Source organism: Zeugodacus cucurbitae, chromosome 3, assembly GCF_028554725.1.
Source record: "Zeugodacus cucurbitae isolate PBARC_wt_2022May chromosome 3, idZeuCucr1.2, whole genome shotgun sequence".
In the NCBI taxonomy this organism is placed as follows: domain Eukaryota; kingdom Metazoa; phylum Arthropoda; class Insecta; order Diptera; family Tephritidae; genus Zeugodacus; species Zeugodacus cucurbitae.
In genome coordinates this window covers 71,192,432-71,219,547 of record NC_071668.1, presented here as the reverse complement: position 1 = coordinate 71,219,547, position 27,116 = coordinate 71,192,432, and the positions used below count along the sequence as shown (strand labels likewise).

At 35.1% G+C, this 27,116-nt stretch overlaps 1 protein-coding gene across 1 annotated transcript in view; it reads left to right on the top strand.

Moving 5' to 3' along the window:
• The window catches only part of LOC105217592 (mucin-2), a 98,015-nt gene that overhangs the window by 58,305 nt on the left and 12,594 nt on the right, over positions 1–27,116 (top strand). The window contains exon 3 of the mRNA XM_054227234.1: positions 445–1,350. Coding sequence (XP_054083209.1) covers positions 1,264–1,350 — 87 coding nt within the window. The 5' untranslated portion in view covers positions 445–1,263. The remainder of the gene's footprint in view (positions 1–444; positions 1,351–27,116) is intronic.

Genomic DNA, 27,116 nt, shown 5'->3' with positions numbered 1-27,116 from the left:
GTGTGCATGTCATTGAACTCCTGCTAAACAGCTGGACCGATTTGGATGAAATTTGTATTTGTCTTCAGGTGGATTCGAGAATGGTTTGTAATCACCATGGCCCAACTTAAATAGTTTAATTAATTTGTCAAAAATGAGTGGCGCCATTGTTACTGTATAGAAATCTACAAAATATATACATATACATCGTTTTGGGAAAATTTGTTTGGGAAGTGTTTAATAATTGGGTGTCGCTACTGTCGGTGTACTAATTCTTCAACCAAATTATATATTAATTCTAATTATTTTATTATGTGTGTTTTATTTCATAGTTTGTTTAATGTTTAATCCGCTAGTAATGGTATACAATTTTCCTAAGTTTAAAAAAAAGTTGAATTAAAATTTTTTTTCACACTTTCCAGCATTTATGGTTCTTAAATTATTAAATGTTCTTCTTTTTTACAGATTAACTGAAAAAGACTCCACCTAAAGCTACATTGCTCACCTGCAACAGAAAATCCACAGGGTAGCGAAAAAAACAGCCAACGGCGACAACTCATCGCTCAACATCAGCGAACGTCATAACGGCGACAAGCAACAAACCAACGGTACAAACAAACTTACAAGCCAAGTCACTCACGGTTGGCAACAGCAGTCAGCGTCGAGTAGCAGCAACAACAAAGACGTGCAAATAATAACAAAAACAACAACGAGAACAGCAAGCACTGCCAAGCTCAATTTCATTACGCATATTAAGCGTGAACAGCAGCAGCTGCACTTTTGCAACTTTTCTGTCATTTTTTCTTCGCTGCGCTGCATTCATTAGTTAATGCTATTAATACAGTTCCACGCGCCGCAACACACACACACACACAGACACAGACACAAATACACACGTCACTGCGACTCAGGTGTCACTTCAGCGCTGCTGCTGATATGTTGCAGGAGCGACTTTGTGAGTGACGCACGTTATGACAACGAAATTGCAGGCATCCGCTTAGCAAAATGCCGCTCACAGCTACTGGCCGGTGTTGATGTTCTCCTACATAAAGTGAAAAAAATAAAAATTTCTGTCCTTTTTATGTGTGAATTTTCGAGAATCGCGTGAAATTTAAAATACTGCGCTGCAAGTGATTATTGCTGAATTTTTTTCGGAAGATAATAAAGCGGAGCTCAGCGCTCAGTGCTAGTGTATTGAATTGTAAAACGTGAAAAATATATATTTTTGTGGCGTATTACTCTTCATTATTGATAAAAACGGCGGACTACATAAGGAACGCGAAAATGGATACCGTTTACGGCACAAAGAAATATTTTCAGAGCCTCTCTGGCGCTAGTGATATCTATCGGACGCCGGCATGTCGCGCTGTGGTGAGTATATACTGTTTGATTTATATGATAATAATGGTGTTTTTGGTAATTCATGGAGGAAATTGATAGAGTTATAAAATAAAATAAAATAAAATAAAATAAAATAAAATAAAATAAAATAAAATAAAATAAAATAAAATAAAATAAAATAAAATAAAATAAAATAAAATAAAATAAAATAAAATAAAATAAAATAAAATAAAATAAAATAAAATAAAATAAAATAAAATAAAATAAAATAAAATAAAATAAAATAAAATAAAATAAAATAAAATAAAATAAAATAAAATAAAATAAAATAAAATAAAATAAAATAAAATAAAATAAAATAAAATAAAATAAAATAAAATAAAATAAAATAAAATAAAATAAAATAAAATAAAATAAAATAAAATAAAATAAAATGAAATAAAATAAAATAAAATAAAATAAAATAAATATTTTAAAAATAATTTAATTTAAATATACATTTTTTAATTAAAAATAAATTTTAGAACAATAAAAAAAACAACAAAACTGAAAAATTATATACTATTAAAAAATATTTTTCTAAAAACTTTTCCAATTGAATTATCCGGAACTCCGTAGGGAATCAGTTGTGTTTTATATTTATTCTAATTTAATTTTATTAATTTTATTTAGTCATAATTTAAAACTTTTGGGAGTATTTATAAATTCATGATTTTTTTTTAAATATTTTTCATATGTAAAATATCGCAATTTTATACATTTAATATTTTTATTACTTATTCAGTTTATAACCTTAGGTTGCTGGCGATAATGTAATAAACTTTTTAAACCACTCAACATATGTATGCCTGCATTAGGTTACTCATACGCAGTGGCGCACATACTGCCTAAAAACAAAAAAACACCGAAAAGGCTTCAATTATATGAAGCAACAAAATAATTTTACGAGCGAAGCCATTATCCAGCTTACTTTTGTTTAATAAAAGACGTCTACATAAAATAGTTTAAGCCCACAAATAGTGGACTGAGGGGGTGGCAACCAAAACTATTACTACCCGAACTGAGCATTTTGTTTGCCCCACCATTTCTCCATTTCACTATCACGCTCGGCAAACGCCTTTATTAGCTGATTTATGCACTCGCTGGAGTGTTGGTGAAATATGTGAAATGCTTAAGTGGTTATCGGAAAAGTGTTAAGATTGACTTTTATTGGCACTTAAGGCAGCAGCTCGCTTCGATAGCATAGAATAGAGCTAAGCAAATACTCCAAACTATTATTTAGTGCGAGTGAGTGGCAGTGGAGGGCGAATACATATATATATTTATATAAATGCACATTATTGTTTGCTGCCTGCTATAGCGTGTATAATAAAATGAAAGTAGTGCGAGTTATTGAGTAGCTAAGCACTCGTGAGCTATTAAACAAATGTGCCATGATTTGCGTGGGGTCAATTTAATGGTTGAGGCAAGAAGCGTTGGAATTTACGTACTAAATATAAATAAGCTGCTGGCGGGATGTGTAGTAAATTTATTTATCAGCTAGAAAGGAGTTAACACATTATTATGCTTTAGTAGCATTAAAGGCGTAGTGTGGATTATGCATATAGCGCTAATATATTTAATAGAATATATCTTATGAGGCCACTAAAATAATTTTATGGCAGTAAATGTGGGTATAGTAATAAAATGAAGTGAAGGTGTTAGTGGTGGTGAAATAAGAGAAGTGAGTTAAAGAAAAGTTCTTAGCCAAGAGCTCAAGGATATAGCATATAGGTACATAGAATATTTGCCCAATTTTAATGAAAATTCCATTTTAAGAGACTCATATTATTGGGTACAGTAGCCTTAGTACAGTTAGAAACGAAACTCCCCTCGAGATCCAAACCAACCAAAACCAAAACTCCACTATAAAATGATGTTTCTGTCAAAGCTTGTTCTAACAAGGACTTGACTCACTTAATTTTTTTCAGATCTAAGACCCCTTCCGCATTTCAAATTAAACAGATTAAGAGTTAATCCTCTCTCTTTTTAAATGCCAGAATGGATAGAATCTTTAGGTGAAAAAGTATTGCCTTTTATATGATTTGGTTCAATTTTAAGGGTGTTTAAGACGCATAGACTGTACGAAAATTCGTTTCCTGTTTGTTACATTAATTTGGATATAATGAAGTCAGGATAATTCAAAATTTCGTCTTTCAGCTTAGATGAATATGAAATAGACCACAAAGGGATGCCCTCTTTAGTCTAAGTGTGTTTCCTCTAGAGAAGAACAGTCATATAAACTAACTTAACCAAGTGGAAAGGAGTTTCAACTGGTTCCAGTTGTGGCGCAATACTAAGCTTCTTCACTTAAGTCCACTATTTATGCAATTTTTTATGGCTATTTTTACTTAATTTAGAAAAGTTGTCATAAGCAACTAAGAAAGTGGTAACAAATCTTTTCTCAGAGAATATAAAGCTGGGAAAATAAGAGGTAATATTGAAAATCTCACATTAACAACAAAAACAACAACATATATGCCATAATTAAGCATAAAAGAGGAAAACTTACGTAAAGTGCCTAAAAGTGTGCTACGATTTTTTGAATAGCACATTACCAGGTGTATATGTGCACGTAGCCGAAGTTAATTTTATTAGTGGCTTAATAGTAAATCATTTTTGCTATTTTCATCAAGCTGAGCATTAGTTGATTAGCTGAATGGGCGCTACTTACAGCTGAGCTACATAATATATTAGAGCATATTGTAGCATATCGTAGCATATACATTTTTTGTACACCTGTATCAAGAATTATTACATATTTGCTAACCCAAATTTTTTTTTTTTTATTAAATTTCATTAACATAAGAATTATAAAATCTTAAAGCGCCTTAAAGTATGCTACGCTCATATTTAAAACTACACGCTCCGGCATTATTTGCATGCTCAAAGCAAATCAGCACAGTATTTGCAATGAACATAAGAAAGCAAATACTATGTATAAAGATATTTTGAAAACAACAACAACAAAAATAATATTTTCTTATAAAATCACAAAAAAAATTATAGAAATGCAATAACCAGCCAACAACAATCAAAAATATTTAACAACAAATGTAATCAAAAACAGCATGTGGGCATTGAAACAACAACAACAAGTACCATAACAAAAAAAAAAAAAAACACGAAGACAAGCAGATAAGATCATAACAGACCAACTCATACAACTTTATTTACATGCATCGAAAGGCATGTGTTGTCTGCAAACAACAACAAGAAGAAAGAAAAACAAAAATAATAAAAAAGAATAATACAAAAACAAAAAATAAAATAAACAGTAAGCAACAAGAAAATTAAGAAATGCAGCTAAAGTTGAAGATGTTGCACAGCTTGTCTTCGTGCAACATGTACTTGAAGTGCAGTGGGGGAAATATGGAAAAAGTCAAAAAGCCAGCAAATGTCACTGTAGCGCACAGAAAGACGTCGACACCGAGCCGCACGTCGCAGGCGCTTCTTATCAGCGCATGTACTTAGTATGCGCATGTTGCCATGTTGCAGCAACTGCAGCGCATTGTTTGCTTTATCTGCAGGCGACTTCCGGCAGTGCTGGCAACACACACACACACAGAGATGCATACATGTGTATAACGTTATATTTATTTGTATATGTGTCCCTGCTCCGCTTAATGTTGCATGTGGCGCCTTTTCAATTTTCATTCACGAAGCACAAGTAAATCTTTGCTCGTTGTTGCTATTATTGTTGTTGCTGCTGCTGCTGCGCATAATTTGCATATGAATGTAGAGCGTGGAGTTTATATTGTACTTACTGCTGTCACTGCTAGCTGCTGGTTATGTGACATTGATGTTGCCACTGTGCTGTTGCAAGGCAAGTTTTACTAACATATGCGTTGTTGTTGTTGTTATTGCTGCTCGCATTTCGCTTTCTGATTATTATTATTATTATTATTGTTATCATGTTGCCCGTGTGTGTGTGTTGCATGTTGCAGACTTACTATTGTTGCTTTTGTTGTGCTGCTTGCACTGCTGCCACTTCATGAGTTTGTTGCATCGGAAACCACTTATGTGGCAGACGCTTTGTATCGACTTCCGTTCTGATGTCTTTACTTGCCACGCTACGTTGCATATACTTATACATATATATGCATGTTGCATGCAACACAGTGTTGCAGCTTTCATGCAGTGTAACATTTTGACGTTGCCAGTGTTGCATATGTTGCACTTGTTGTTTGCATTGCGCTTTTAATGCTGCCGAAAGCTTGCAGCATACATATATACACACACACACACAAACACACATACAGCATGTAATAAAATTTACAAAACATTTTGCATGCTTGATTTCTCGTTCCCCCCCCGAAAAAGTTATATGCAACATCGGCGCTTAAACACTTATACAATGTGGCAGAAGGAGCATCAAATGAAAGGAGCAAAATAAGAAGAAGAACAAGAAGAAGAAAGAGGCGAAGCAGCACAACACAATAGAAAAAGGATTGTTTGTGCCGCACAGCGAAGCGTCGGCGTTAACGAGTATTTGAAAGACTTGAAAGTTGTTGATGGTGTTGTTGTTGTTGGTAGCTACCTCATTGTTTGTGCTTGCTTTTGTGCACTCTACTTATGGCACACAACAATGTTGCGCCGATAAGTGAAGTAGGTGTTTTGAAAATAAATTGAAAAGCCAATGTGGCAAGCAGCAGCGTCGTTGGCGGCGTTTCCTATGAATTACATTAAGCAGCTCCGTGTTTGTTGCCGCAAAATGTTGCATACATAGTATGCCCATGTAATGAGTTGTAAAGGCGAGCGCAATGGTGTATTGAAAATAAATGACAAACTGATAAGCAAATGATATCGCAAAGAAGATGAGGTTAGAGTGAAAAAATACGTCAGAGTTGCAGGGAAATTGAAAGTTAAATTTTGAAAGGTTTGGATTCAAATATAGAAATATGGAATTTAAAACCTTTAAATAAATATAAATAAAGATAGAAATAATTTTGTTGATCATATTAATCCATAAAAGCATTTTAGAAAGGCTCTTTTCGACCTCTGTTTTTTGAAAGACCATTTAAAACAAATTTCTGTAATCGCTAGAGGGTTAAGATGTTCTAGAGAATTGTGCGCCATAATATTTTACTAGGGGTCTACTCAGACCATATATCTCTACAAGCAATCAAAAACTCTGCAGGCATAAAAATCAAAATAACGCCTAAAGGTATGCTACGAATAACATTTTTTTTTAATAAAAATGCATACATTAGCTATGTTTGAATTTTTAAAAAGATCTTAAACTGAAGAACGTCTCTGAATATATATAATATAACTCCACGGAAAAATACAAAGAAAAAATCAATATATCGCCTAAAGGTATGCTACGAAAATCAAAAAATGTCTCTAAAAGCGCATTCAGCTAGTAACTTTGTAAAATAATTTGACAACAAAACAATCTCTTGAAACGTATATATATCAGCACTTTTGCAATATCTACACTTTTCTTCGCTAATTCTGCACCCTAAATTGCAACACTGCTCTATCATTAGCTTTACGAGTAAAAGTGCACTCAGGCAACTACTACAGCATGTCTAATTAACTGGTGGGCAAACAGGAAAAGCTGCTAAAGTACTTGGAGAGGGATTATACTACAGGTAACGTAAGCTAAGGAAGCGCTTAAAAGGAAGTACCAAAAGCTGAAGACAAGTTTAAGGAATAAGAAAATAGAAAAATAAAAAATTAAATTACTTGTAAAGGCAGCAGTAGTACCCATACGCCTATAGCAGTGTACTCTTAAAGCATTATACACACACACATAAAATCTTGTTAGTAACCCCTTAGCATGTGTACCTTTCACCAAGCAACAACACTATGAAGAATCTCTACCTCATTATGATATGTTGGCGCGCTCATTCAGAGGTAGTTTTATTTTTTGGACTTTTTAGTTGTTATAAATAAACAACTATGCTAGTACATTACAGCTTTTTGACTTTTCGCTATGAAGATATGTGGGTATACCTGTGGTAGTGCCAATTCGCGGCGGCTAAAGCAAAAATTAACTCTCCTTCTGCGCGCTCAGCTTGAATAGCTAGTTACTGCCACAATTTTGGCTACTTGACACAAGAGGCTCATCACGCTATCCTCTATAAGCTGGTACTATACATCAAACATATTAACTTCTTATATTTTTTTTTTGAATGTTTGCTTTCGCAGACTACACACAGAGAGCATAGGTGATGAGAAGTATAATGAGTTTAAGCTTATGTGTGAGGGAAGTAAAGCTAAAAATTATTACAAAAATTGAAAAATGTCTGGTTGTTGTTGTTGTTAATAGGTAAAAAAAAAAAAAGAATTAGAAAAGCAAGAAATACGAATTTATGAACATAAGAATTTGTAAGCTTAACCTCTTTTGAGGAGCAAAGAGACGAAGTGTTCCACATAGTGTTTATGTTGTGTAAGAAAAAAGGCAAGGAATTCCCTTTTTGGGTTCCATAGTCCCAAAAAAATAAAACAACAAATACTATTAATTGAACTCTCTGAAAAAAGATCTGGTCTGTAATAGCCTTTTCACACAGGAGCTAATTGATCAATTAACCGGCCTCCGCTCGATTAAAACGCTGATTAAAAAATTTTTAATACAAAATAAAAATCTACATTAATTTTTAATTGGATTTTAATCGACTTGAAAATGAAATTTAACTCTGTGACAAAGACCGAATTTGTAAATATATATACGTTCTTTGTCTGTGAGTTGTAGTTCACGCTACACGACGGTAGATCTCGATGCTAAAAATAGCAGTCAACTTCCTATGAAAAGCAAAAACAAAAATGTATAACAGCTGATCGTTAATGGAGTTGCCGCCAGTGTGAAGGGCAAAAACTGTTTTCTCAATTAAAATTTTAATTGATCAATTAATGTGGCAGTGTTAAAAAGGATATAAAAAACTTTGAAGAATATTGCTGTCATTCCCAAAACTCATTAGTAAGGTATTTAGTATTATAATACCATAAGACTCCTCTTGATAAGACTCTTCTAAGTGTAATAATCATATCCAACGAAGCAGAGTAAGTGATATTTTTTCCAAGTCAAAAATAACGGGTGATTTTTTTGAGGTTAGGATTTTCATGCATTAGTATTTGACAGATCACGTGGGATTTCAGACATGGTGTCAAAGAGAAAGATGCTCAGTATGCTTTGACATTTCATCATGAATAGACTTACTAACGAGCAATGCTTGCAAATCATTGAATTTTATTACCAAAATCAGTGTTCGGTTCGAAATGTGTTTCGCGCTTTACGTCCGATTTATGGTCTACATAATCGACCAAGTGAGCAAACAATTAATGCGATTGTGACCAAGTTTCGCACTCAGTTTACTTTATTGGACATTAAACCAACCACACGAATGCGTACAGTGCGTACAGAAGAGAATATTGCGTCTGTTTCTGAGAGTGTGGCTGAAGACCGTGAAATGTCGATTCGTCGCCGTTCGCAGCAATTGGGTTTGTGTTATTCGACCACATGGAAGATTTTACGCAAAGATCTTGGTGTAAAACCGTATAAAATACAGCTCGTGCAAGAACTGAAGCCGAACGATCTGCCACAACGTCGAATTTTCAGTGAATGGGCCCTAGAAAAGTTGGCAGAAAATCCGCTTTTTTATCGACAAATTTTGTTCAGCGATGAGGCTCATTTCTGGTTGAATGGCTACGTAAATAAGCAAAATTGCCGCATTTGGGGTGAAGAGCAACCAGAAGCCGTTCAAGAACTGCCCATGCATCCCGAAAAATGCACTGTTTGGTGTGGTTTGTACGCTGGTGGAATCATTGGACCGTATTTTTTCAAAGATGCTGTTGGACGCAACGTTACGGTGAATGGCGATCGCTATCGTTCGATGCTAACAAACTTTTTGTTGCCAAAAATGGAAGAACTGAACTTGGTTGACATGTGGTTTCAACAAGATGGCGCTACATGCCACACAGCTCGCGATTCTATGGCCATTTTGAGGGAAAACTTCGGAGAACAATTCATCTCAAGAAATGGACCCGTAAGTTGGCCACCAAGATCATGCGATTTAACGCCTTTAGACTATTTTTTGTGGGGCTACGTCAAGTCTAAAGTCTACAGAAATAAGCCAGCAACTATTCCAGCTTTGGAAGACAACATTTCCGAAGAAATTCGGGCTATTCCGGCCGAAATGCTCGAAAAAGTTGCCCAAAATTGGACTTTCCGAATGGACCACCTAAGACGCAGCCGCGGTCAACATTTAAATGAAATTATCTTCAAAAAGTAAATGTCATGAACCAATCTAACGTTTCAAATAAAGAACCGATGAGATTTTGCAAATTTTATGCGTTTTTTTTTTTAAAGTTATCAAGCTCTTAAAAAATCACCCTTTACTATCAGTTTTCAATATTGCCTTAAAAAGCTATACTTTCAAACCAAAAATATTAAGAAACCTCTAGAAAGACTAGCTTTAAGAATTCCTTAAACATTTCCAGCCATCAGAAATGTCTTAACAGAAATGCATCTGCAATTTACAAAGAGTTGAACTTGTGGAACACCCTCTGCAGTAAGCATCAACGCCACATAAGCGGCTCAACATGTCGCGCCTTTATTTGCACCTAAGGGATTAGCGAAAAGAGTGTAAAAATGAACAGTGAAAGATACTTCAAGAAATTAAAAAAGCATGTTTATAAAGCAAAAAAGTGCATACGTCAGCGAAGGCGACGTCACTGGTAGACACTGTCAGACAAAAGCTCATTCATAAATTCATGAATGAAATAACCGGGAGTAGGTAGTCATTGGCTTACTCATTATACAAAAGATCTTGAAAAGGTGTTACTTTTATACTCGTATTAGTATAATTGTGAGTAGCTCTATACCAAAATCCTTTTTTTCCCGGCGCCACTATGATTCTTGCAAAAGCTCATGCGAATTTACAAATTTTTAATAATATGGCAGCATTGGTTAAACAGCACTAACGCACAGACCAAAGTGCAATAGATAGCAATGAATGCTAAAAAAGTAATAAATATATATATTTATGTGTGAGCAGTCGGAAAAGCAGCCTGGCGACTCCAATGATTCGCAGCATTGAGAATGTGACATTCCGTCGCCGTTGGTTGTCGTAATTCCTCATCCGTTTCCGTAGACGAGTACGTTTCCTGCGGCTGTCTGTCGCATGTTGTTGTCACACATTTGTAGTTTTGCTAGTCACGGTTTTTGTCGTTGTTGTTGTCACACTGCCTTTGCTCCTAGTTCACCCAAACCAGTCAATCAACCCGCGGCGAGATAAACTCCACTAGCTTCTGACAGACTTCAGCTGCGCTCAAAGCCTGACAACGGCGGCATTTGTAGCCCTTTTAACCGTCATTTGTTGGTTGAAAAATATGAAAGCTGACGGAAACGAAAAAAATATATAAAAATTGAAGCGCTGAATAAAAGTGACGAACAAAGTGGGTGCAACAACACATTCCATTTGAAAATATGCAGACGTCGGGCATTTGCAATTTTGATGACTCAACTAACGGTTTTTTATTGGCAATTTTTGTGATGTTTAAGCTGCTAGCTGTCTGAGGAATTAAAAAATAACGGTGGCAAATAAAAGCAATTGACAAAAAGTTGTAGTTTGCCAACTTTTCTTCTCTGTTGGTCCTATTGGACGTGTTATTTCACTTTGCTTTTATCACAAAAAAAAAACTTTGTTGGTTCCAAGGAGGGAACAGAGCGTCGATTAGGGTTAAAGTTGGTGAGAAAAGTTTTAGAAAAAGAGTTAAAGAATTACAAGCAGGCGCCACTTGAATGGAGTTTTACTTTTTATATTTAAATTATAAATTAAATTTAATGAGAGTAATTAAAAAAAAAAAAAGAAAAGGAAGGTAGGGAGAGAAAGAGAACTAGCATTTGAGAAGGAAGAGGAAGGCAGAGGTATAGAAAGAGAGAGGAAAGAGGTAGAGATAGAGAGAGATGGAAGTAAAAAGAGACAGAGACAGAATGAGAGAGATGGTAAAACGAGACAGAGATTTATTGAAAGAGATGAAGATAAAAAGTGACAGAAATATAATAAGAGGGATGGGGGGAGAGACAAAGATGGAGAGAGAGAGAGAGAGAGAGAGAGAGAGAGAGAGAGCGATAAAGAGAGATGAAGATAAAAAGTGACAGAGATAAAATTAAATCGAAATAGATAGATGGAGACAAAGATGAAATGAAATGGAACTAGAGAGATAAAGGGAGATAGAGGTAAAAATGGACAAAAGTAGTGTGCGATTGAGATAGAGATAAGTATAGTTGTCTAGGGAGTGATGGAGATCTTGGAATGTAAATATGAAAATATATTGAAGAAGGGAACACTGATGAAGAGGTTACTAGAATAGTTGAAAGTCTATTGAAAACTACAAATGCTAACTTTTTTTTGGAAATTTTCGGGAGTTGGGTGATCTTTGGTCGATGGCGTACGATGTTTTTCCCGAGAAAAGTTCGGAAGCTAAGTCAATTGAAATTTTTGGAGCCTCGATTTGAGCACGTTAAACCTATTATTATATATTGAGCAAATCTAGGTAGAGATGGAACCGGAAACTAAATGGGTTGTTATAGCACAGTTATATTTTACAAAATATATATATAATAAAAAGGGCTTTGATGAATGCGATAAAATGAAAGTTCGCCAACAAAAATCTTCCTGCACCGGCGTCAATAAATTTTCGTCACTAAAATATCCAATATTTGTATATTTAAGTGTTGCATCAATAAATTGACAGCTACTTGATTGTTATAACGCCTTTTGCTGCCATGGGCATTGTTGCTGTTGTCGCCGCTGCTTGTGTTGCCTGTGTTATCGCTCACAATTTACGCATGTTTTCATTTGTAACTTTCATATTGTTGTTGTTGTTTTATTATTTTGTAGCAACTATTTTGTTGCTGCTTTTGTTGTGTTGGCACTTTGGAAGCTGCAGTGTCAACTGAAAATTGTGCAGTTGACGTTTTATTTATTGTTGTTGTTGTTGTTGTTATGCAATAAACTGCTAAACAGTGTTGTTTATTTTCGTCTTCGTCTTTTTTTTTGTTGGCGTGCAACACTTCAACCGGCAACATTATATGCATGTAGTCAAACACACACACATATACATATTTGCCACATTAACATTGCCAGCAACAACAACAGCAACGGCAGCAACAGTAAATTGTGTGTTTTTTCGCCTTTTGAATAGAACTTGCTTTATTACTTTTTCCATATCACTTACTTACGACATTGTTGTTGTTGTTATGGTTGTTGCTGTTGCTTTTTGTTGTAGTTGTTTATGCTGTTGCTAACAAGTGTTTGGTGTTTTGTGTTTATTGGTCGTTTTTTGTGCTGCTTTTTATTGTTGTTGTTGTTTGTTTATGTTTTGTTGTGGCAAAGAGTTTTGGTGTTGCAACATTATTGTACTTTGTTGTTATTACAACGTACTTTGCAACTTAACATATGCCACTTACGCAAGCAGCATGCGAGTGTATTCGATTGAGTGTGTGCGCTTTTTTGCGTCTGTGGATGTGTGTGTGTGGTTGTTACAAGTATCATATAACAAGTAGTTACACAATTTCTTTATTCGTTCTGCATTTTTCTTTTATTTTTTTTTTATTTTTGCTTTTTGGTTTGTGTCTTGCTTTTACTTATTTTTTTTTAACTTTTTGCATTGAACTTACTTTTTTTGCTCCTGGTGAGTTGTAAATTTTCCTTCGGTAGCTGCCATTGACAGCTCTTCAGTGAGGTAGCGCGGCTTAGCGCCTTGGTGTATGCAATGCTTTTATATACTTCCTCGGATTTTATATCTTTAGTAAATATTTATTTTTGATTTTCACTTTGTAGCCTTAAATAATTGCATATTAAATTTCAGAATTTGATATCTACTCCATTTTTTTTCTTATTTATTATTATATAAGCCTCAAGTGGCTTGTTAAGTTCACCTTAAGTTCGCTGCAGCTTTGACGATTGAGTTGTCATTAGTGACGTTTAGGTATATCGATATCATTACACTGAAATCTGTTTCCCCTTAATTGATAAGCAATTTAGAAAACTTTGCTATATGCTTTGAAAAAATACCAAGGGTTCCGTCTTCCAGGTGTTTCTTCACAGCTCAACAAAATAGTGTTGATGAGCCAATGAAAGTAAAGTTTTTATACAAGACCACGAGTTAATCTCTGAACCGTTCTCGCTGATCTCTACGAGTTTTTTGATAGAACTTTCTTTATATTTGTTGCCTGTACTTTAATCAACCCTAGCAACTCGAAAGATCACTGCTAATTTAAGCTCAACCCACACTGGATTAGTCAAGACGTATTTTCAAGTCTAATAAGACAACCGCCTATAATTTCATATGTGACAACCCACACCGAACAAGACGAGACAAAAACTCATGTTCGCTTGGTGTGGATTAGAACAAAATACGTTTTTGTGTCCTATTAGTCAAAGACGTTTTTGACTAATCTGGAGTGGGTTGAGCCTTAGTATAGAGAAGAAGGCGATTGTAATACTGTGTGATTTTAAAATGTTAGAAGTCCAGCTATAAATTAACTAGGACAGCAATTGTGCGAAAGAAAATCTACTCTGCATTGAAGTTTAGGCTATAATTCATATAGTCGAGATATATACAAATATCTTACCTGTAGTCTCTTGAAAATCGTCTTTGATACAACTTGGTACATAAACTAATAGGTCTTAAAGCCTCGTAAATCGTCTATTGCTAAGTCTAAACAATGGTAGCTTGGAGACATAGCTAAAAATTGAAGCTCCGTTAAGACTAGTGGTTAGTCAGAAACTTAGCTCTCTCTCATCTTCCTTCTAAACAACAAAATTTATATAATGAGAAAACGCGGGAAATGCTAGAGGTAAAAAACTATTCGGAGTATTTGTGGAAAATATTGTCTGCCAGATTTGTAACAGTTAAATATTAGCGAACAATATCCTTCATTGCAAGATTACCTAATACAATTGATAAGAAATACAAATCGAATCAAGATGAGCCTCAAAATTGATGAATATTCTTATAAAGACTTTGGCTACTGAACATTTTCAAACATGTATTTGAGCGATTTAGCATTGAACATTCACTCAGGAAACAAGTTTATCAGGCTCATAAGCTGAAGGATACAGGTAAGGTACGTTCAAGTGCGAATCATAATATTGAAAAAATAGTCAGACTGTAAGTACCTGAATCTTTAATGGATAGAGTTAAGACGGAATTTATGGCATATTGAAACTCTCCACTAGTTTCTTTATATACGATTTTAAAATTATAGAAAATATATGCTGCCTCAAAAGACCACTTCATACTTCAATTGATTTCTTCATAATTAATGTTGTCCATCAATTATTTCCAATAATTGGAAACTATATAAGAAATAAATAAATTATTCAAATAAAATAAATCATATAAAAAATAAAATCAATAATCTCACTGACTTGTAGCAGTTATAAGTATCGGCATAAATTAGTCTGGCAACCATTGGAATTCAACTTCATTTCCATTCATGCACAGACAATTGAGCTGCAGACGTCTACTACTCAACTATTATGTATTCATACATACAAATAATTATATATACACTCACACAAACACTACTATCAACCGGTACGTGCTCGACTGCGATTTCATATCCATCTCGTGCACATAAAAGCTGTGCGTTTTCAATTTCTTTTTTCCACAATTACATGCAGCTTCACTTAATCCTTTCGCTCAATAGTTTTTCGTGCCTTGCACTTGTAAGTGTAGTCCACTAAGTGTACATATATGTGTCTGTAACTGTGTATTTGCCTTTGAGCTTGGCATTTAATATGCAAAAGGTGTTGAGTAGCCTAGTATGAGCGCATGTCGGAGATATAGTTTATATAAAACAAGTTGTCTGTAAGACTTTTCTTGCGCTCTCTTATGGATTTTTTTTTTTCAATCTGCGACGCGCTGTCATGTTGCATGAATGAGTGTGTGTGAGTTTGCATGATATATTTTTCAGCTGTGTAAGGCTTAAATCTATTTGTTTCGCCTGTCTGTCGGTATATTATAGTCTGCGAGCATGTCTACTTTGCTTATTATTACTCACTCTCTCACATTTTTACCGTTATATGCCACCACCTCTGCGCTTTTATATTTCATTCAACGTCATTCAATGCAAATGCAAATACCACATTCGTAATGTTCCTGCTTTCTGTTTCTGTTATTTTTTCTTCTCCCTTCAGCAATTTTTGGTTCTTGTTGTTGCTATTTTTATATAGTGCAATATTTCCATGTAGCAACAAAATGCCACCGTATGCCATTTGGCTTAAAAACTGTGTCTGACTGTCTCTCTGTTTGTCTCTATATATCTCACAGCAAGCAACACTACTACAACAACAACAAAAACCACTCAGTGCAGCTTCCCCAATTGCATTGAACCTGAATTGCACACGAAATGAACCCTGCGGGCCAGCAATGCGCACCGAGTTCTGGCAGTTAAGTTGCCTGTGGCAGCGCCGTTTTCGTATTTTCGACAAAATGGTCGTATTTTACAGTTACCTGCGCTCGAAAACACACACTCCTTTGCCCCGACACCAACACTTGCGCATTTTCAGTGCTGCTACCGTTGAGCTTTAAGTGTTGCTGTTGCTTTTGGGGTCATAGCTTTGCGTTTGATTGAATTTCTAGTCGTCGGTGTCGCGTTCGGGTTCTATTTGTCGCCACATGAAAGTCAAGCGGTAAGCATCCGCCGCCAGGAGTCAACTATCGTTTGCACTGCTTTCATTGCAAACTAACATTTAATGTTTCCTGTCACCTGTATGTTGGTGGTGGCTGCGGTTGACTGCGCTGATTGCTGGCGCTGCTGGAAGTGGCAATCACTGTTTGCGAGTGGCTTTGCGCTGGTTATGGGGTTATTTATTTAGAAAAAAAGCTTAAAAAATGTAAAAAAGTTGGAAGTGATGAAATAAAATTAAGTTCAAGAAATGGCAGGAAGCGATTGCTATTAAAAATGAAACTGCCTTCAAATTTGCGAGAAGAGTATAGTTGGCCCATTTCGAAAATTTTTATAGTTAATAAAAGTTAGGTTATGGGTACTTTGGTTGGCTTCACAAATTCAATAATTAAAAGAAATGAACAGCATAAGACTTGAATTTGCATAAAAGTGTAAGCAGATCAAAAAAAGCTTTTTATAAGTTCTACAAAAAGCTCTTAAAGCTTTATGACTCTAATAAGAGCTTTTTCTAGAACATTTATATATTCGAGTTTAATCTTATTGGAATATTAATAAATATTACTTGCTATTATACGAGATTTTAATGAAAGCATTAGATCAACTAAAACTTATTTCTGGTGAAATAATAATTTAATCTTACCGATTTTTCTCTCAACACAATTCCCAAATTTTATGTTTGATATCATCACTTATCTAAGAGTTCTAAGATAAAAAATCTCACGGAAACTCTGAAAGCTCGTTAAAAAGCTCAAGCGCATAATTGAAAGCTTTTCTGGCAGATAATTTATATAATAAAAAAGCTCAGGGTAACGTGAAAGCTTATCAGTCATAAAAAGCTCGAGCGCATACCGAAAAGGTTTTCCGGTAGTTAATTTTTAAAATAAAAAAACTCAGGGCAACCCTAAAAGCTCGCCATCACTTCAAAAAGCGCTATGACACATTTAAAAGCTTTTTTTTAATTTTTTGAAATTCCAGCCGACATAACTCACTTTCCAGTGGATATTTAAAGCAGGTGGTTTCTGGTGAAATTATTGCGACTTTGGAGAGCTTAACATATCAATTGTCAATGACGAAGACTCAAATATTATTCTAACTTATAAATAACTAGACCTTTTTTTGCTTAAGTTCACGATACATTTCTTCCATTAAGGGTTTAGTATTTTGTGCTGTCTACAGAATTGTTCATTGTCAGGGCCTCTTCATTCCAGGTTCTAATAATTATTTGGTTGAAATTTCTAACTATGCAGTTTTTCAAGACAACAGGATTTAATAGAGCTTTTCAAGCTAAAAACAAAATTAAGATAATTAGTTCCTTCCCTGGAGAGGTGACTTTTGAACTTTCAACTCGGTCCAAAGTTGTGACAAATGGCATCAAAAATGAGAGTCCAGAAAAAATGGAACCAGATGGTTAAGCTAAGCTTAACTCCCTCAAAAAGGCTTTTATTTCTTTTATTATCAAAATACGGAATGTGGTGAATATTGAAGAAGGACGGTATTTAGCTTGATAAACATCATAATAACATAAATTCTCTTTCTCTCAGAAATTTATAGAGAGAGAGAGAGAGAAACAAAAACGGATTTTCTTCATCTACTTGGCTATAGCTTAAAGCTATGTATAAGCATTTTGCTCGAATGACTATGTCTATAATGACTAGAAGACTGTCTTCTTGTACAATAATTTCACTTTACTTCCGCCACTCAACATTCTAGTGCGATTATATGCGATAAAGAAATGAGAAGCTGCCTTGCAGCATATAAAACCTAGTATTATATGAAAATTTAGTAGGAAAACTGCAAAACCATTTCCTCGCATAATCAACATACGTGCAATTTGCCTATCCACGCAAGTCAGGCACCACGCCTTATGCAACAAAAAGACGGAGCTGCTGCTGCTGCTCTCGTTGCCGGTAGTCACTCTGCCATAATGCAGCTGCTGTTCGAAGATTCAATTATAAAGCAATAAAAATCAAATAAAGGCATCAACTAACTATATAAAAGCAGCTAATGTGGACGAGGCGGTGGCAACGGGTAACCAAGCGACGTACGGCAGCAGCAACAGCAGCAGTCAACCAGCCAATAGACCATTAAGAAAATGCCACTGTCTCTATAGCCAAGCAAAGACGCCAGATAAAATGACTATGCAACAGTGTAGTTAAAGCGAAAGAAAAAAATTGTGTTATATTAAACATAAAAGCACACTGAGAGGCACTTGTATGCATGCAATGCACGCAACGCCGTACAACAACAACAACAGCAATAGCTGAAGTGCTAAAGTTGCTTTTAGAGCTTCAATAACTTTGGTTAAGTGCAAGAACTTCAACTGGTTGGCTATGAGGCGCTGCTGTGGCTATAGCACTTCAAGACAAAGAATGGTGGCCAGGAGGGGAGAGAGGCGTTCAGTATAAAGTGTGCAGTGGTTACGGAACAGCGTGGTGTGCTTTAAGGGTGCTAGCGAAGCCAACAAGTTGTCGTACGCAACAGCTATCTGCTGAGAGTGTGCATATTTATATGGCTGTGGGTGTATATGTAGACACATGAAGGACGCACTTGCCACAGGCAAACTTCGATAAGATTTCTGCATTAATGCTTAGTGTTTTTTGTTGTTTTTTTTTAATACGCTTACACTTACTTTATCCACTGTTACTTGCAGCTTATGCTTGCTTATGGTCATTGTTTCGGTTGTTGTTGCTGTTGCAGTTGTTATAGTTTTTTGTTGTTGTTGCAATTACTATTTAATGTCTTTTAAGCGTTTTTAATTTAATTGTTATTATGTCTGTCTTAAGCGGCGAACGCGCAAATGCTTTGGATTTTCATTGTCTGCAACACGCTTCAATTGCTACTTTGCTGGCGAAGCTTTTTTCCAACTATTTCGCTTTTCGCTTTTCACTTTTTACACACAATATGCGGGTTATAGGAAGCTATGGCACTCTATTCACTTTGTAGATAAGCAGTAGATAACAAAAATGCAGCGTTAATGAAGCTTGACAATGAAACAACAGAAAAAAGCGTTGCATGAAAGCTCAATGAAAGCTTAAGAAAATTGCTGAAAAATTCTGCTTAAGCGTTTGCTGACATGTTTTTATTTAGTGTCGGAAATTTTTTAAGTGCACGCTTGTTATAGTTGTAATTTACTTAATAAGCAAGCAGGAGAGTGAAGTATTTTAATTGAGACACAGTGAATTTACCACTCTTATTACTTTACTCTCAGAGTGCGAGTGAGTGGTAAAGAGTGTTAGCAATTATGTAGTGGATGGGATGCATTTTTAAAATGGTGGTAACTCATGCTTAATGGGTCTTAAGTCTCTTAAGTCTGCGGAATTGATTTGAAAATTTCGTAATATTTACAGAATTGTGGAAAGTAGAAAACAAGAAAAAGTTTTTTCTTTGAAGTTCACAGAGCTCAATTTTGATAATTTTTTGCTTAATTTTGAGCTAATGTCCCCCAAAATGCAATATTTTTGGTCATTCTAATTAATCCTTTCTTCCAGCAGTAGCCTCTGCCTTTGAAGTCCATGAAATGTTTAATTGCTCGCATAGCTCATTTTCATATCTAATCCATTATAGCTTTTTCGCACAGCCAAATAAATTGAGTACATTAAGATTATAATTGAGAAACCAGTGTTTGCCTCTCGCACTATCGGCTGCTCGTTTAACGACCAGCTGTTATATACTTTGGTTTTTGCTGTTCATATGAAGTTGATAAGTTTCATCAACTGATTGCTTCATTATCAATAAATATAGTAAAAATTGCATTCCGGTTTCCACTCGATTTGTATTCGATTAAGAATTAATGTAGTAAGTAAGCTATTAAGATATAAATCAGTTTTTTTTATCGAGCAGAGTCGGGTTAATTGATCAATTAACTTCTGTGCGAAAAGGCTATTAGATATCGATAGTCACATTCAAATATCAACCTTTATATTCTTAGTATATCTTTCGCCGAACCTGTTACCAAATGCCTCAACACAAGCCTACTCGGTTATTAGTGTCCACGGAAGTCAACAGTATCTAAGTTTGTGTAACAAGTTTCAGTCGTCGAGGAAAAATTTCGATTTTGAAACACTATTTATTTGCAAACATTATTAAGCATTAAATTCAGAAATATGTATTTATTGTGAACATAATTGTGGTAACGACTAGGTCGAAGCTCTATTTCTACTTTAGAGAATATGGACGGAGACCTTAAACTTCTTTTTATAACATCTGACAGCTCCTGAAAGTCATATCTTTATTTTTGACGAATAAGGTTCTGATACTAGACAAAGCTTTGTGGACAATAGTTTACCTAAAACAAGGTAGGATTTCAAGTTAGTTATCTTGTCAATTCCACAGATCATACTTAAAATTCAGTCAAAAGGGAAAGAACTTTGCTGTTACTTTCACTCATATTATGACATACGGTAGTTAACCCATTGAATCATAGCTCAGTTTCAGCGATCTCTACTGGACTTTCCCTTACATATTTCATTTTAAACGTTGGAAGTTAATGTTGACAAATTTTCTCCGCTAAAAGAAGATGACCTTGTATATTTAATCAAGTGTCGGTAAATTTATGTTATGATCTGTTTTAGATGAGACCAGGGGCTGAAGACAGTGAGATTCCTAAAATCGTTTAAGGATTGTCAATTCTATGTTTTTTCTACTCTTTGGTTTTCCAAATCCTAATATTCGAAAATATTGTATATGTAAGATTTTACTACGGATCTAAAGTGCTCTCATCCCGCCACTTCGACCACTATTAAAGTATGTAGATTTATTAGAGCTACCAAGAAGATTTTAATGCTTAAATTATTAATACTGTTGTGTTTTAAGAAGCGCGGCTGGTCTTTTCTCTATTCCTAATACTTCTTTGTTAAAGAAGGTTAAAATTTTATAGATATTCTATGGAAGGATGTATGTTTAATGAGTAAACCCTTTAAAAGTGTGGGACACTAATATCTTTTAGCTTTCAAATACTATATGTAATCAGCAGGTTTGAACGTTTTTTGTCCACGCTTCAAATACATAGTATATATTATAGAATTGAAAGAGCTGATAACTGACATACGTTGGGATTGAGAATAAGACCTTCTGAAACTTTATATGGTTTCCTAATGAATTCGAAACACGAATTTTCGAGATCTAATTACTTGGAGTCAGAAAAACCTATTTACACTTGTTAATGGAATTTTTCACATTCTTCATTATTAGCTAATTTACTCCTAAAAATACTTATAAATACATATTTATATAATAATATTTTCATATTTTTCACACATTTTGTAAATTACAAATGAACACAGTTTTGTGATAATATAATCGCATATATGATTGCACGATTTTGTGAAATATGTATTATGCTTGCAATTTCGCTGTCAAATCTTGTTCAACAAGTGAAGATCTGCATAAAATCACAGCTTTTCGGATACAAAGCACTTGAGTTGCGCGCACAAAATACCTAAAAATCCAATTTAATTTTCTTGGAAAAAAATTGTGCATAAGTTGATAACAGAAAATCCGTATTTGACATACAAAAAAGCGTGAAAAACGTGCATGCATTTCGAGTGACTTTGAAATGCGCGTTGAGTGTGTGTGTAGTGGCATAAGGATGTATAGAATTTATGTTTGTTTGTGGGGGGTATTAAGCATATTTTGCATGCAAATTGCCAACACGTAGCCTACACAAGCACACTTATATATTTAGGCATACACACATTTGTATACGCATAATCAGATTTATGTGGCATATCCACAAGCAAGTTGTATTTAGAAATTTTCAACAACATCAAATCAGCATAATCGCTTTATAAGCGGACGACACAAATCAAATGCCACACAAAATCACACGAAAATCGCTGAAAGATGAAGTGATGCTGCAAAGCTGAAGCAGCACACACTTAAGCCACCGCTCAGCGGGGCGCACAGCGACAGGTCGACAAGCCGACAGGCGACAGTGTGGCGCAGCAGGTACGGTGGCTCGGTGGCAACAGCAACAGCAGCTGCATCAACAGTGCTCGGTTGATAGCAGATCTTTGTCAGCTACACACAGTTGACTGCTAGAAAGCCCGCCTGACTGGCTGACTGCATACTCATTCAAATCAGCATTAAACATCAGTGAGAATTTCCTATTTATGCTTGGCGTGACGCACATAAAAGCGACATTCAATTCAAGTGGTGCCACGAACTCTAGGCGCTACACGGTGTCGCACAACAAACCGCAAGCAGACAGACACACAGAGACCCCATACACACTGTGATAGGCAGACGTAACCGACTCCAGTCAGACAGCAGATACCGCAAGCGCACAAAGCCGGCAACCCAATATGGGTAGGCCGAATGATTAGACAGGCTCGGCTCTGCTTGGCGTGGCTGTGATGGAGGGGGTGTGCGTACTCACCCATCTACTGGGTGATGTTGATACTCATCAGAGGCTTGGCAGTTTGCTGAGGCGTGAATTTCTAGCATAAACAAATTGAAAATTGCCGAAGGCAAATATCAAATTAAAGTTAATTTTCATATTTTCCATGGAGCGTGTATGGGTATGCGGACAGAGACACACGAAGATATAGAAAATTGGTATACGCAGGGATGCTTTTGAGGCGTGAAAAATGCGAAAATCAGGCGTGGAGTGTGAGGAATGTATTAAGAATTAAAAAAAAAGAAACTAAATAAATAAAAAACAACAACAAGGAGTATAAAAACAAAAATAATAACAACAACACCAGATATATAAAAAATATCAAAAATAACAACAACAACAAAATTTATTTCAAAAATACAAAAACGACAAAAAATACTAAAAAAAATAGCAAAAGGTAAAAACACAACAACAACAATAATTAAAAAAAAATACAAAAACAACACAAACAAATTCCAAAAAGTTGCTTACTTTAATGGATGCCAGCTAAAGCACACATAAAACAGCAGAAACGAAACCTGTTAAGACCAAATCACTACAGCAACAACAACAACATTAGAAATACAATTTACGCCAGCTAGAATGCGCCACAGCACTAAATTACTCATTGCAATTCGCATACAGCAAAAGTAGCCTTGAGGGTCCAACACAAGCAAAGCAAAGAATGAATAGCGAAGAAGAAGCAGCAGCAAGTGAAGGAAGAAAAGTCAATTTAAAGAAAATAAATAAATAAAATGAAGCGAGCAACCAGTACAAGCGGCGTGATACGCGTGCAGGCGTGTGGCACGTTTTAGTGATATCTGATGATGTTGTTGCTGCTACACATCTTCACCAATGCTGCCTCTGTTTCATTGTAATGCTCCCCTCACAGTCGCACACTCACTTACTTGTACTTATTTGCTTACCCACATACTTCTGTTTTGTTAATAGAGCTAGCTGCTGCCTAGGCTCGTGAGTCGGAGTCACTTATTATACGCTGCTTAGATGCGCCTGTGTTGTGTTGTGCTGTGTTGCGAATGCCCCAAAGGTGAAAATATGCTAAGCAACAAAAGCAATGCGATCCATATCAGTTACAGCATTGTAAATACGTTGAAGGAGCCCAGCTTCACTGAAGTGCCCGTATGCTGTGAATGTTTTGTGGCATCAAATGGTTGGGGCACAAATGGCAGGCACTGTAGTGTTATGTGACGCGTAGTGAGGTGTATGCAAATGGTTATGGTTGGGGCGCTGTGAGTGCTTCGTACATTAGTGTCTACAAATTGGCCTCTAGATCCGAGTATTAATGAGTAGGTATGGTGTTGATGCTCGCGGAGGAAACTTTTTATTTTTTTTGTAATCTAAAGAAGTATACTTTTTGACATTCTTATACAGTGGTGGGTATATGAATGGAACATGCGCACAAATATATATATTTAAACATCCGTAATTCTCTTCTCTAGAAATAACGTGAAGAGACTTGATTTTAAATATATTTTATGATTTTAGGTGCATTTCCTAACTTGAAGAAATCAATCTCTCCATATAAAAAGAGTCCAGATTTCTTATGAGTTTATGAATTCGTACAAAATGGATCCATTGATAGGTTTAATATTGTTATTTAAAGTAATCTTAAGGCAGTAGTCTGCTTTACAGGCTTCAAAAAATCGATTTTTTATTTTTGGTTTAAATCTCTTCCAAAACTATCCAATAATATGTTTTTAAAATTCCAGAGACGAATTCGACATATTTTCGAAGCTAGTGCAAATTTAGTGGTCGAGCAGGTGCAAATGCTCAGGCAGACTTTAAGCGCGTTTTCTCGATTTTTCATTTTCACAAGTGTTAGAAAACGGTGCCGGCGATAGCGAAAAAAATATATGTATATCCTATCGAAAAACACCAAAGTGATCATCTAGCTTTAGTATTAAATTATCTTCTATTTGAACTATTTTCAATATTTTTTAATAATAAATATTGTTTTTAAAGCCTTAGTTTACTATATAACTATTGTCTTAAAATTACGTTTACCGCAATCATTTCCTTCCCTTTCAAAAAAAATTGCTAAAAAACGCTTTTTACGGCTTCTAAAGCAGACTACTGCCTGAAATGGTTTACTATTTTGTTCGAATGAGATTATTAGCGACATCTTTCGTTTTAAATAGTTACATACGAAAAAACGTTGATTTTCAGTCAGTTGGAGCTCCATACTCTCGCATACTCTGCTATCACAGCTTTATAGGTATTGCACCCGGTGATATCTATAACCTCCTACGACTCCTCAGTGGGGACATTGACTCTATCCCAATTATCCTTCAGAAGTGTAATTTTCCATAATTATTTGAAACCCGTTCATTGATCAATTCTAATTGTAAATGCTTGTAACACTTTCTTGTCAAATATTTTCACACAGTCTAATGATGGTCTTTTTTAAGGATTTCGAGCTATCAAGTTTCTAAAGTAAGATACTTACCTAACAATTTGGATCTAAAATGTATCTCATATTTTAAGAATATCTTTCAATGAGGCTTTTTGACAAACAAATTATGTCATTGTCAATTGACTAATTTGTCAAAATTTTTGGAAAACTTAAATATGAAATAAAGTTCAAATCTGCAAGTGACAAAGTCGTAACTATTTGCTAAATTCATTTTGTTCTTGAATAACAAAAATTTTGTAGCTTGGCCTGAACATAATGATCAACTTGCGTGATACCATTTTTTGACAACAATTTATAGTATTCTTAAATTGTTTATACTTATGCTAGTTCGTTGAAAGTCCCTTAGCAATGAATGAAAAATACATAATTCAATGTACAAAAATATGTACAATATTTAATTAAATTTCTTTCACTATAAAGCAAGTGTCAAAATACTGACATTTCGTCAACTTGGTTAAGTCAGAAATAATTAATAAACTTGTATTATTCCCGGCATTTTGAATTGAATATGTTGAAATACTAAAGTTGAAACTAAATTCCGTGTCAAATTTATTAGACTATTTTGACAGCGAAGTTATGACAAGCAGTCTTAAAATCATAGCTAAAAATTTACATTATTTGTGCATATTACGGTCATAAATTATTATTGTATGTGTTCATATGTATCAAAATGTAAGTTGTAAGTGAGTATCTGAGTTAGATCAATAAACTATCGAGATATATAACCTTAAAACTAGTAAAGATTTGTCAAATTTACTGACATTTTTTTCACACTTTCATCCTAAAAACCACTCTTTACTAAACCATCCATATTAAAACACCCTGTATACACATTGCAACTATAGATTTGCCATTAACTCTGCACCTCCGAACATTGCTGCATTCATTTATAGCCTTTTTGTGGTCACACGAATCTGCAAAAACCACTTAAAGAGTCACAGCAACATGGTAATGGGATAAGAGCAAAGCAGAGCAGACCAACATAGGTGAGCACACAAACACATACGCATGCACAGCTAAGTGAGGTGAAGGAATCACAGATTAAAATTGCCAGCTGGTTGTTGCGGACAAGGTGGGGGTGTAGAAAACCAAAAAAATATATGCGACGTCCTTTTACAAATATGCCAAAGCAATGTAATGTGATGTGATGTGATGTGAAGTGAAGCGGATAGCGGAAATGCCAGATAGATTATGTAGGTTGCAAGTGTAGTAGGAAAAAAAGAAAATGGAGGAGCATTAGGAGTGGCAGAAAGAGAGAGTGTAAAAGGAAGTTGTTGGAAACAGAAAATCAAACAACACGTTTTGCAGTTTGCAATGCGAACGGTGGGAGTGTGTGGGTGTTTGCTTGTATTTGTATGTGTGTTTGTGAAAAACTATTAAATGAATGCTGCAAGCAGTTCAGTGCAAATTTGTCGTTGCAAATAGTATTTGCTTTACTATTTTTTGCTCACTCCCCTCCTCAACACACTATCTCTCTGTATCTCTGCGTTTATTTGCATTTTTGTTGCTGTTGTTGTTTTTGTTTATTTTTTTCTGCATCTACCGCAATTGATAAGAAATAATAAAAAGTAGCAAAAGAAAATAAAGCAGAAGTCAAATAGTGGTTTTTAAGAGGGTAGCTATGTAGTAGCAGAGTGGCAAATTGAAAAAGACTGCCAGCATGCGGGTGTTGAGTGCTGAGGTTTTGCTTTTATGGTTGCTGTTTTGGTTGTTGTTGTTGTTATTTTTATTGGTTTTTGTTGCTCATCAAGCGATAAACAAATACATGAACATGTTTAACTGCCGCTTTTATATACATACATATATGTATTTGAGTGTGTGCGTGTTGCAAGGGAAAAAATGTTGAAATCCTCATTTTTTTGGCAACAACAACTTCTACAACTACGCTTGCAACACTCGCCTGCACTAGTATTTCCGCTAAGTGTTGCTATATTTTGAGTGCTAGCTTTGGAAAAGTGTCTGTGTGTGTGTGTGTGATGCCGAGTGAAAAGCGATTTTTCATATGTCAACGATATGTCAACTTTTGCTGGCAACAGACACAGCATGTGGCAAAGAAAAATGCAAAACCGCACAGCAAAAATACTAAATATGTTTATATGCATGTTTATATACATCTATGTGTATACATATGTATATATACATATATATGTGTGTTGGTATGCCTTTCTGTGCCACTCAGCTTCTTTTGACGCACCACTACTGCCATGCATGCAACAAATAATATTCGTTGTTTTTGTTTTGGTTTGTTTTTCATGCATTGAATACGTCATAAAAATGTTGCTTGCTCGTGCTATTGCAAC